Source organism: Lemur catta, chromosome 1, assembly GCF_020740605.2.
Source record: "Lemur catta isolate mLemCat1 chromosome 1, mLemCat1.pri, whole genome shotgun sequence".
In the NCBI taxonomy this organism is placed as follows: Eukaryota; Metazoa; Chordata; class Mammalia; order Primates; family Lemuridae; genus Lemur; species Lemur catta.
In genome coordinates, this window is record NC_059128.1 from 96,190,901 (window position 1) to 96,203,579 (window position 12,679).

The 12,679-nt window shown below is 53.3% G+C and overlaps 1 protein-coding gene across 6 annotated transcripts in view; it reads right to left on the bottom strand.

Annotated features, from left to right (window-relative positions):
* Positions 1-12,679, bottom strand: part of MEGF11 (multiple EGF like domains 11) — a 340,206-nt gene that overhangs the window by 178,847 nt on the left and 148,680 nt on the right. For all 6 annotated transcript variants that reach the window (XM_045541334.1, XM_045541340.1, XM_045541327.1 and 3 more), the window contains one exon: positions 3,672-3,764. In XM_045541334.1, the coding sequence (XP_045397290.1) occupies positions 3,672-3,764 (93 nt within the window). The remainder of the gene's footprint in view (positions 1-3,671; positions 3,765-12,679) is intronic.

Below are 12,679 nucleotides of genomic sequence, written 5' to 3' on the forward strand. Positions count from 1 at the left end.
CAGGGACTGGTTAAATACATTTGCTAATCCGTAGAATGAAATTCTATAAGGTCATTAAACATTTAAAGGGAGATTTATGTTTATTGACAAGGAAGTGAGTGCATGACATAAAGTTGAATTTAAAAAGCAAGTTACAGATTAGCACATACACTTGATCCAAATAATAAAAGTTGTATCTAGATCTAGCTTTACGTGCAAATGTGTAGAGAAATGACAGGAAGGACAAGTACCCAAATGCCAGCAGTGGCTAGTGCTGGGTGAGTGTGTTTAACTTTTTTGTCTTTACTTTTGGTACAGTTTGATTTTTCATATATATATACATATACATACACACACACATATATATATGTATATATATATATTTAATTTCTTTTAAAACGAACAGTTGTAATTTAAGAATCAGACAGAAAAAAACAAACAAGAATTAATTCTATTCAACAAAATCAAAGATTCTCTGCAAAGGTGTCACATGTACGGGCCCCATTCAGAGATTTCTGGAAACCACACTGCACTGAGACACCCGTCCCCATAGACGAGGGCCCACAAATACGCTAAGGCACTGCAGAGCACACACCTGCAGACAGGTATCCAGTGGCACAGAGCAAGTAGGCTCAAATTGCTTGGAGTAAGTAAGCCTGTTAACAATTTGTGTTCCATGACTGATTCCTCTATCTCTACAATATCTCATCGTCTCATCTCTTATGCAGAGCCTCCTTCCCCTGTGAGCAACCATGTTTTCTCATCAAAGATCTATTTCATCCTTAGGCTGTATTAACAGAGGTTGAGCATCCAGAAGGAAGGAGAATATAATAATTAAGAGCTGAGGTTCAGGACCTAGGTTTTTGCTTGGGTGATGGTCTCAGTCTATTTATAAGCTGTGTGTCTTTTGGATGTTCTTTAACCTCTTTGTGCTTCAACTGTCTCATTCGTAAAATGAGGCTAAATAATAATTCCTATACCATAGGAGTGTTGTGAAGATTAAAAGAGTAGATAAGTAAATAAAGTGCCCAGTCCGTAGTAAAATTCAGTAAATAGTAGGTCTCTCGATTATTATTTTTCCATCCTGGTCAGACCAAGCTTGCAGTTGTGTGGTCCAATGTAGGAATGCTAATTTAAGAGGAATAAAGGCCACAGCCCATGGAGAGAAACCAGACGGGGAAGGCTGTCCAGATGACATCTCAGGAGAAACACAGGGGCTGGGAGAAGAAAAGCTTGGGGACGGAAATGTCTTCTCGTACCTGAAGGGCTGACCCGTGGAAGGGGGCTGTGGTTTCTTCTACGCAGCCTCAATGGCTCTTATCAACTGCCCTGAGATGACTGTCTCTACACACACAGTCTGTGGCCTTGTCCAATCACAGGCATGGCAAGGAAGGTCACAGTGATCCATCACTCTGTCTTGGCCTGTGTCATGCACGAGAACCAGCCAGTAGAAGCTAGAGGTAGATTTCCACTGGACAGGGGAGAAAACTTCCCAACAGTAAGAATGCGCTTCCACAGGAGGTAGTGAGCTCCTTGTCACTGGAGGGATCCCAGCAAAGGCTGGAAAGCTTTTAGTGGGGCATCTGTATATTCAGTGCTCTGAATGATATACAAGGTGTGAGAACCTACAAATTCCTTTAATTCAATGCTGCCGTCCCTCAAAATGGGTTGGAACCCGTCTTTTAGAACTTCTTGTGGGCTCAGTAGCACATGCCTTTGAGTAGCCCCAGGAGTGGTGGCTCTTCAGCCCGTGAGGGTGGGTTTAATTGAGAGGAAACAGATTTTGGGTTGCTGAGCACCAAGTCCGGTGACTGAACTGGGGATTAAATTAGACAGCCCAGTTTAGTGCTGTGAAGTAACAGGCTATTTCCCTACGTGCTTGGTAAATTCAGTCCGGGGGCAAGACCTACTCTAATTTGCTCAGTCCTGTTCCTCAAATGCCACCTGCATTCCATCTCTTCCACTAGACTGGAAACTGAGAAGACACAGACCGTGTCTAAAAGACCCTCGGGCCTGCCCCCCGCCCAGCACAGGCTGAGCATACAGCGAGCACTAAACACGCTTGCACTGAAGGGTGATTTACGTGCACCCAGGGCCCCACGACGCAGGCTGTATTTCAACCTCCAACACGCTGCCCTCGGCATCAGAATCCAACAGTAGGGTTCACCTAATCCAAGTTAGATATTTCCACATCCGAGATTCACTGTAAGCAAAGTTACACTAAACAAAACACAGATAAGGAGGAAAAAGCTCAGACATTTCACCCGACATGTTTTCTGTAGTGCAAGTCCAAAGACAGCACATCCCTCTAGCTCACCTTCCCTCAGGTTTACCTTGTTGTCCGATCCTGCGTCTCAGCCATGGCCCACTGAGAGCAGTGGAACAGGTAGAAGGGGGAGGCCACCATGGCCACTGGAGACCTTGACACATCAGAGAGTCTCTTGGGTACCCCAGTGGATCCTGGACTCCCTGAGCTGAGATAGTCACCCAGGCTCAAAACCACTCACTCAATCATCATGTATGTTCTCATGTGCTGGGTACCCAGGGAGGCTCTAAGTCAAGGCCTTTGGAAAGAAGAACCATAACTAGATGTTTCCACGCCAGCAGAGAGAGTGGGGAAGGGCAAGGGTGCTACACTGGGCCAATGTGGACCCAACATTGTCCTCTCCAGGTTTTCGTGACCATCACAGTCAGTGTGGGACAGGAAACATAGAGTTGGCTCCCCAAGATAGGTAAGTAATGGGGCTTAGATCTCTCATGGACCGGCTTGGCTATGTTATCTACTCAAGTCACCATAAAACGACTCTCTACCCCAACTCAAAGCAGGAAGAGATTTGGGCTTCAACACTAGTCAAGGCCTCTTTGAAAACCAAATAAGACCATGACATGAACCAACCATTGACTGCATAACGTGCCCATGGAAAGGAGTCATCAGTGAATATCTGGGAGAAATGAGGTACAGGGGAAGGATTCATCTTCATCTGGGTTCTTGGCAGAGAATCCCCCAAGAAGCTGCCAGATATAACCGATCTTCTTGGTGTCAGCCCCACAGTAGAGACAATGCCTGGTGCCACTGTGGGCCACTGGGTCAGCCCCAAGACCATCTGCGTGGCTCCATGCTCACCAGGAAGGCCTCCCTGGAGAATGTGAACTGTTTACCCACGGAAATGTAGGAACACAGAGACCTGACCCCATGAGTGTCCTGTTCTACTTTTGGGAACACAGAGATATCACAGTGGTCACCAGTCTCAACCCCTCTGAGCCCCCGCAGGCACCCACAAAACTGAGCCTTTGGACCAGCGAAACTGAGGATCAGGCCTACACCATGGTGCCCTCCTGGGTCTGCACTTTCGGACAGCGTGTCAATTTCACTTCCACCTCAAAGGCCACATCTAGCAGTGTTCCATCAAAGGTCAGAGTCGTCCAGATGACCCTCCCAATTCCCTATCCATACAACACACACCCCCACAGACCCCCACAAACCACTGCCCCCACCCCCTGGAGCCCTCGACTCCCCTAGTCCCGCCATGTGTTCACTGCAGGTGTGCCTCCCCCCACTGTTGCCCGTGCTGGCTTGGGCAGCCCATCCGGGGTCACCCCAGCCCAACGCAAGAACTTAACATGCACATACCACAGCCCCTCCCAAGGCAGCACCAGGGGGCCACCGAACCCCCAAAGACCCCCAGACTCACCGCTGGAGCAGTCGGGCCCTCCCCAGCCAGGCTCGCAGTGGCAGGTGTCCGGGGAGACGCAGCGGCCGTGCACACACTCCTCCGTACACAGGGCTGCGGGGCACGGGGAGCAGGAGGAAGAACGAGAACAAAGAGTGAACACCCACCATCACATCCAGGAGCACAATCCACTTTGCACAACTCCTGGTGCCCGGGGATGCCCAGAACGCATCACTGGCTCGGGGGAAAAGCCAGCTATACCTGACCTGAGTCATTTAATTAACTCCAAAACGCATCCGACAAGAGTGCGCTTCATCCCAGTCTTATTTCCTACAATGAAACCCAAGCCCAAGCAACGGTCTCCCTGGTGGCTTTTCAAGAACGTTTCCTCCCGTGTTTAACACTGGAGACCTCCACCAACCACAACCCGGAAGTCCACACTCCTGCTCGCCTTCCCCACCTGCTCAGGGATGACCCGTCCCTCTCGTCTTGGGCTTCCCCCAATTTCTTTCTGCAGGGGCCCCGGCCCGTACCAGGCCACCTGACAAGAAGGGGCTCCCCTCACTTTCCCCCACCTTCCTGCCCTCCTTCCCAAATGTCCCTATTTTGGGGCTCTCAAATGTCAGCAAATCTGCAAAGTACACAAATGCTGAGGAAAAAAAGCAACAGCTAATTATAAGAAAGTAATTAAGAGAGACATCCACGATGATGATAATTGTAATTAGAAAGTGCCTGGCAATTTCTTATCACGCAGTCAAATGCTACAGCCTCCCGAGGCGGGGAGCTCTGCAGAAAGCTAAGTCCCCCTCAGCTGCTCCGGCGCGGCGAGGCTTATTGACAGCAGTTTGAGGAAGGGAGATTACTTCTCTTTTCCTGTGACAGAATCCGCATTTTCTCAAGGTCATCTTTTGCTCTTGAGACATCTGCCCCACCATCTAATCCATCAGTGAGGGATTACAGAAAGCCCCCGTTTGCCACCCCCACCGATCCTGAAAGCTCGGGAAATCAGCAGCTACCATCAAGCCTGTCACTTTCTCAGAAGGGATCTAGATGAAGGCTTTGGCCGAAAGCAACTAGAGGCTTCTCTCTGCTCAGTCCTGGCCTGGGTCAGGGGCAGGTGGCCCCCTGTGGTGAGCTTTGAGGGGCCGCCACTGCCTCCCAACACTCACCCCGCTGCTACAGCCACGCCCACTGCCGGGCCTGAATGCCAGGTGAGGGCACTGTCAGGGCAGATGAGGCCCATGTTATGGCTGGTGTGGTCCTCCGGCCCCTCCAAACACAGAAGCTGATCCTGAAGCCGTTGCCTCCGCTTTGCCCAGGCCTCCAGGCCAGGCAGACCCCAGAAGAGCCATTTCAGATGTGTCATGGTCAGTGGCCTGGCATCAGCCTGTCCACTGCAAGCCTGGGATGCGGTATGTCTGGAGAGCCCTGGCACCTGAGTCCCTCTCATTGCTACAGGTGGCTTTCAGGGAGGGCTCTGGTTTGTATTGGAAACTTCCATGGCACGAGAGCCCTGCTCCTGCTCCTTGGAGCCCCAGGGAGAGGCTAACCCAGCTCTTGCTGGAGAACCGGGCTGGGCTCTGACCCTGGGGACCAGCTGCACATAGAACCAGAATGAGCTGCTCACCTGGCAGCTAGCAAGACCCTGGCCAGTCACTCCTGCTGCCCTGGCTCCCCCTGTTCCCACTGAACTTTCCAAACAAGCTCGAGTGGGTCAGCGTCCCCAGGACACACTGGATACCAGGTGTGCATGCCCTGGCCCCCATCGGAAGCCAGCCCTGGCCTCAGCGGCTCCCCCATCCCCACCGCAGGCTGAGGTCCCCGCATGCTCCTCAGCTGGGCCCCTCTGTGTTCCAGCTTGTCAGATTGGCTCACTGACACCTCCAACTGCTCTCTGACTGCAGACAGCAAGACCCTGATCTCTGGGGTCTCTGCCAAGAACGGCGAGAGCAAGCAGTGAATCGTGAACCTGCCGAATGTCAGGGTTTGAAGAGACCTCAGAGAAAATCATGTCCAGCCCCTTCGTTTTATACATGGAGAAGCTGAGGCCTGAGTGTTGGTGACCTTGCAGAGAGCGGCCAGGGAGGACAGAGCTTGGAGATGAGGGTCCTAGGGACAGAGGCCTGTGCAATTGGAAGGGCCGAGGGGGCCCAAGACCGCAGGACCTTCACGTTTTGCCCAGGCTGCTTGTCCTCCCCTGCCCACGCGGCTCAGGGGCTGGGGGAGCCAGTCCAGAGGGAACAGCACAGGGGTGCTGTGGCTGGTCCCCAGGAGAGCCAGTGATGGCTGGAGACAGAGGCCAGAGGAGCTGCTTCAACACACTGAGCACCACGTAGGGTGGGGCCGGGTAGGGGGCTTGACCAGCTCGGGGGAGCAGGGAGGGAAATCTGAGAAGGAAGACCACCAGTGAGCTGCCCACCCTCCCCTCCCTCTGAGCCTGGAGCCCTGGAGCCCTGGCCTACCTCCTGCGCCCCCCCCCCCCAGCTGGGAGGCAATGGCCTTCAGGTGCTCTAAGCAAGTGCCACGCTACACTGCCTTTTCCCCCAGTTCCTCCCCAAAGTCCCAGTGACCTGTAGGACAGTCTGTAGAGTACCTTCCCCCAGACTGCAGACACAGACCCCAGCTCAGCCCTGTGCCCGGCACACTGGCCCCCGGTGACCCTGTGCATGGAGGACAGTCATCCCACGATCCCTGGGCTTGACTCCAGGGATGCAGGTGGTGACCCTGTGGTCCCTCCAGACTTCCCTGTCCCCCTCCCCTCCCCATCGCCTGGTATTTTGCCTGCACTATTTGCTTGTCAAAACCTCAATCCATCCATATTTCATCGTGTTGTTTAGACAGTGCTATTTGAAGCATGAAATATTGATAGCAAATACTCAAGGCTCAGATCGCCGTATTTGGCAATTGGGCCTCTGCGTGTCTGGGCCCCTGGTGGGGGTGCCGAGGGCGCTGTCGGGGAGTCTCCTGGGGAGTACGGAGGTGAGATCCGTGACGTCCCTGACCTCCCTGGTGGCTGACTCCTTCCCCGGGACCTGGTGGAGCCCAGCAGTGGGCAGCCCCTCCACGGGGGCCTGGGATTACACGGCAGCTGCTCCTAGAGCACGCAGGTCCCCTCAGCTCTCTCTGACCCCAGACCCTGCGCGAGCTGACCACTTGTGAGGGGCTGGGTTAGGGTGCCGCCAGCCTGGCCTCCTCCCTCTCTGACTCCTATAACTCTGCACAGGCACTTTGTCAAGCCCCTCTTGGCACTGCTGCACACCCACCTGCTGTGACAGCAGGCTCTGACAGCACAGCCATGTGACTGGGCCGGCCACTGCCCTCTCCCGACCCCACCGAGAAGCGTGTACTGTGTTCTCTCACCTTCCCCCTACCCACCATTGTGCCTCAGCCCTGCTTCTGATATCCCAGCCTGCTGGGGACATTTTAGCAAGCAGCAGGACACGTGGTGGCTGAGAGCAGACTGCATCCAGAATGTAGGTGATGCCCCTTAGTGGCTCTGGACCTCGGGCGAGTCACCTCCATTTCTGTGTCAGCCCCAGCTGTTGGGGGACAGGGTAGGATGGGCCCTGCAGGCTCTGTGAGGATGGAAGGCATCAGTCAAGTACCCACAGCAGTGCCTGGGGTACAGAAAGCATTGTATGGACCTTGCTACTGTCACCAGGGTCTCCTCAGACCCAAGGCAGGGTCCCTGCAATGCTTGAGCCTCTTTCAACCTCCACACACGTGCCAGCCCCTCACTCCCACCCTCCACTGACGTCTGGGATGCATGGCCAGTGGTCTGCAGGGTCCTGCTGACAGATTGGGGCTGGGGCGGGCAGCTCCATCTCCAGCCCTGGTGGGAGAGGACAGGGTGGTAGATGATGTGATGACCTAAGTTTAAATTCCAGATCTGCCAAGTACAATTACATTACAATTACAGGACGATAAGCAAATTAGCCTCCTATGCCTCAGTTTCTCCATCTGCAAAATGAGGACAATAATAATACCTACCCCAGGGTTGTTGCAAAGATTAAATGAAATAAAACATATATAAGTATTTAGATCAGTGCCTGGTACATAATAAGTACTCAGTAAGCATGAATTGCTGTTGCTATTTCTCACACACACATACACACATACATACACAGACACATACACACACAGACACATACACAAGCTGTGGGATCTAGACTCAACGTCAAAGACAGCTGACAGTTGCTACCATTTATTGCTATTTCCTGTGCACTATCATTTTCTGAGCACCTACTATGTGCCAGGCCTTGGAGCTGTCACAGGCTGTCCCAGCACACCTTGAGGGGGTTAGCTATGTCAGCGCTTATCCCTCCTTTATAGATGCCACTTCCTACTCACCATTTTTAAGCCCTTATGCTGCCTGGTACACAGTAGGTGCTCAATGTCTGTGGGTCCCACATTCACCTGCCCCAGAAGAGAGCACCACAGCACGTGTGAGGAGGGTGTGCTCATCTTCCCTGAGCTTGGCCTCAGAGCTCAGTCACAGGGATGTCACCAAATCTCTGGAACTGTCCCTGGGCTCAGGCTGTTTCTGGCCCTACAGGACCAGGTGACTGGGGGTCTGGAGGATGGTGGCAGAGCAAGCCCAGCCACGGGTGGAGGAGGCCTGGATTCGTGTCTACCGGGATCTGTCTCAGTGGTATCAATAACTCACTTTCTTTTCCGGGCCTGTGACTTAACCTATAAATTGAGATTAGACTGGATGAGGCCTGAAGCCACACGCAGCTAAGAATCACCCCATCTGTCCTCCTGCCCGCCGCCCCCCCCCCCCCAGGACACACCTGGATTGCTGCCATGCTCTGGTCCCGTTCCTGGCCCAGGCCCTTCCTGTGCCTAGTAAACCTTTCCTCTTGACATCACAGGCCCCCCGTTTTCCTTCCTCCAGTCCTTTGGAAATGGACTCATGTAAAACGAGGGCATGTAAAACGAGTCTCATGTAAAACGAGGGCATCAGAACGCATCACCCTTACGGGCCCTTCTACTGCTGACATCCCTTGATGCTTCTCTCCCGACCTAGGGCTGCTCTGGCTCCACCGCACTACCTGGAGCAGCCGGAGCTTGCAACACTTCCACTGAGCTCCCCAGCCCTGGGTCACCTGGTCACCAAAGCCAGGCACAGCTTCCATCACCCAACCCCACCAAGAAGCCAGGTTCCTCCAGCCACCTGTTAGCACGTGAGGGAGGGTAGACAGTTTTCCCACAAGAACTCCCCTGTGCACAGGAGGTGCCCCCTGGCTGGCCCAGCCCACAGAGGCCCTCCTTTCTCCCATCTCCATGGCACCAGAGGGGGTCGCCCATTTGTTGGGCCCTAGCACAGGTGAGCTCCTGCCATTTCCCCTTTCACCATAGGTGCACATGCCCGCCCCGCCCAGACTGTGAGCTTTGTGAGGGCAAAGCCAGGGCCTTACACACCCCTGTACCTCCCCACGGGCCAAGCATTACACACACTCCACACGCGGACGTTGGGGACTCCCCCGAGTGCCATGCTTTGTAGGAGACACTGACGAGCCAGGGAGAAGGATCGGGATGCAGAGGGTGGGGTGCGGTGGGGGGGGGCACAGGAAGCGATTCAGCAGGAGAAGGAAGTTCTGGGTGGGGGCAGGTTGCGGTCAGCTGACAAGGCTGAAAGGCTGCTATAGAGAAGTGGGAGCCCTTCTGTCCCAGACACAATAGGGACCAAAGGGAGCAAGTGACAAGGGGGCAGACTCCAGCCTAACCCACTGCAAGACTTTCTAACGCCTGAATGGTTCCAGCAGTGCAAAGGGCCATTTGTACAGTAGAGGAGCGGCCGTCACTGCAGTGCTCAGGCGAGGACAGGGGACCTACCAGTGCCACAGGGCAGGCTCGGGCCAACTCCAGCTGGCCGCCTATTGTAAATAAAGCTTTTCTGGAACGCAGCCACACCATCATTTACGTACTGTCTGCGGCTGCTTCTGCACCCTGAGGACAGAGTTGAGCAGCGGTTGCCACAGAGACCGATGGGCCGCAAAGCCCGAAATATTGACTATCCGGTGCTATATTGGGTGGGGAGAGCGGGGGGGACCCCTGGTGCGGAGGGATCCTGGCTTGGTGGGAGAGTCCCTAAATGTCTCTGAGACATTTAAGGTCTCTTTCTCTCCCTTCTGTCCTTCGACGATTTACTCACGCCCGGGATGACCAGATGGAAAACAAGGCCAAACAGAGCATAGCAAACTCTAAAGGATGCCGGTCCTGCTTTCTAAAGGGACGAGGGCCGTGAAGCTGGGAAGCTTAACCTTGCCACAGCCACAGCTGCTGACTCGGCACTTTACCTCGTCCCTCTGTCCCCCTGGGGGCTGGGGTCAGGGGATATGGATGATTTAACGCACACTCTTGTTGCAATCAATGGTCTTGCTCAGGTAGATACCAGTGACTGTGTGGTGAGTGAAAGAGAAGAAAAGAGGCCAAAATGAGGGGTCCTTTCTATTTGCTGGGCATGGTGCCAGGTGCTGAGTATACACAGCCCCATTTAATACCGGAGGTCAGGGCCGGGGCAGTGGCTCACACCTGTAATCCCAACACCCTGGGAGGTCAAGGCAGGAGGATTGCTTGAGGCCAGAAGTTCAAGACCAGCCTGGGCAACATAGGGAGACCCCATCTCTACAGAAATTTCAAAAATTAGCCAGGTGTGGTGGTGCACACCTCTAGTCCCAGCTACTCAGGAGGCTGAGGCAGGATGATCACTTGAGCCCAGGAGTTCAAGGCTGCAGTGAGCTATGATTGTGCCATTGCAATGTAGCCTGGGCAACAAAGCAGGAACCTGTCTCTAAAAAAAAATACCAGAAGTCAGTATTATTACTCCTCCATTTACCGTTGGGAAACTAAACCACAGGAAGGGCTAAGTAACTTGTGCAAATTCACATAGCTAAGAAGAGACTGTGCTAGATTTGTGCTTCTTAACCTTTCTTAGACTTTTTTTTCTTAATCACTCCCTCTCATGAATTCTAATGCTATAGGTATTTTGGGATATTTGCGCCTTATATATACTCAGACTACGAACCAATTTTTGCCCTGAGAATACATGTGCTAGAGACTCTCCCTGAGCCCCTCCACATCCACTCCTGCCTCCCCCAGCTTTCCCTGGGCCCTGGGAAGCGGACCTCCATGGGTGGCATCAGCAGGGTTCCTAGCTCTCTGGCTTCTGGATGGGAAACACCAGCAGGAGACGGGAGGGTGGGCAGAGGCGAGGCTGGGCCATGGGTGGCAGTGGCAGTAGCCCTCCTCCCCTCCAGCTAAAGGTTCCAGGGGTCACTTCCGGCCTAGGTGATGGCAGTGGCCCTCCTAGGTTGCTAGTCCTAAACACTGCGCCACGTCTTGTTGGTTTCCCTTAACCCCTCCCGTGCCTTTATGAATCACCATTTTATGATAAAATTCTCCTCCATGTCCTCCTTAACGTGCCATCTGTTTCCTGCTGGGTCCCTGACTGATCCAGTGGCCAAGCCAAGGTTTGGGCTCACACGCGTGTGATGCCAAATGCCTGCTCTTAACTACACGCTGCACCACCACCTGGACCACGGGCTGAGATGCGGAAGTTCTAAGGGCAGATCTGTCACTCACTCGCTTTGAGAACTTAGCCAAGCCCCCGCCCTCCCCTGGTCTCAGTTTGTCTGTCTGGGAAATGAAGGGGTTGAACGATATGTTCTGAATATTCCCCCAGCTCTGGGAGGAAAGGGCTCTGCGGCAGCAACTGCTGACTTTTTGGCTGACTGATTGGAACTAAATGTGAGCATTCATTCATTCCACAAATGTGGGGATAGAGCATGGCGTGGGAACAGGTGTGTTCTGAGGTGTGGCTGGAAGGCACTAGTCCTAGGGCAGGGATGGGGACTGCGGCATCCAGTGTGGCCATGTGAGTTAGACTTGGGGTCTCCTTTGCAAATAAACTGCGGAGACAACACCAGCCCTTCCCTGGCCAAGGGCGGCCCCGTCCGCTGTCCCTCCCTCATGGGGCGCCCTCTGACTCAATTCTCGATTCTATTAGCATTCCATCCAAGACAACCACAAGTCCCTGAGGTGTTCGTGGTAATATATTTTGCCTGGAGGTTTGCAAATGGTCTTCCTAGTTAATGGAACTACAAAAATTACATACATGAAAAGGTCAAGATAAATAAAGACAACTTCCATGTTCCCTTTCCACCAGCCTGATGCCCAGCTAGGGCCACAGAAGGCTGGGGGGCCAGGGAAAGGGTGGCAGCCTCCCAGAATTCTACGGCACGAGGCTCCCGGAGCTTGCCCTGGGCGCAGTCTCCCCAGTACGCCAGGCACAGTGATCAGCCCGGCGTCAGCATGCTCGGCAGGAGCCTCGGATCAGGTTGTCATTGGATTCAGCGTGGAAATAAAATGACCTACATCCAAGTGGGCCCAAGTGCCAACTCTGAGGTGACATGCTAAGCATGAGGGACTTTGCCATGCCCGAGGTCACGCAGCACATGGTGTGTGGGTCTGTGTGTCGGGGCTCGGGGAGTCACCAAGGGGAGTTCTAAAACAATTCATCAGTTAAAAAAAAAAATAAAACAAAAAAATAAAACAATTCATCAGATGTATATCACTCATTCCTTTCAAATCACCAGCCCCAAGTCCCCTCCTCAGCCAGGAAGAGCCAAAAAGGCTGGCCATTCCCCTCGGCCCATCTAGAGTTAGCTTTTATTTTTATTTATTTTTTTGAGACAGAGTCTCACTTTGTTGCCCGGGCTAGAGTGAGTGCCGTGGCGTCAGCCTAGCTCACAGCAACCTCAAACTCCTGGGCTTAAGCGATCCTACTGCCTCAGCCTCCCCAGTAGCTGGGACTACAGGCATGCGCCACCATGCCTGGCTAATTTTTTCTATATATATTTTTAGTTGGCCAGATCATTTCTTTCTATTTTTAGTAGAGACGGGGTCTCGCTCTTGCTCAGGCTGGTCTCGAACTCCTGACCTCGAGCAATCCACCCTCCTCGGCCTCCCAGAGTGCTAGGATTACAGGCGTAGAGTTAGCTTTTAATTGCTGTGGCCACATCTGC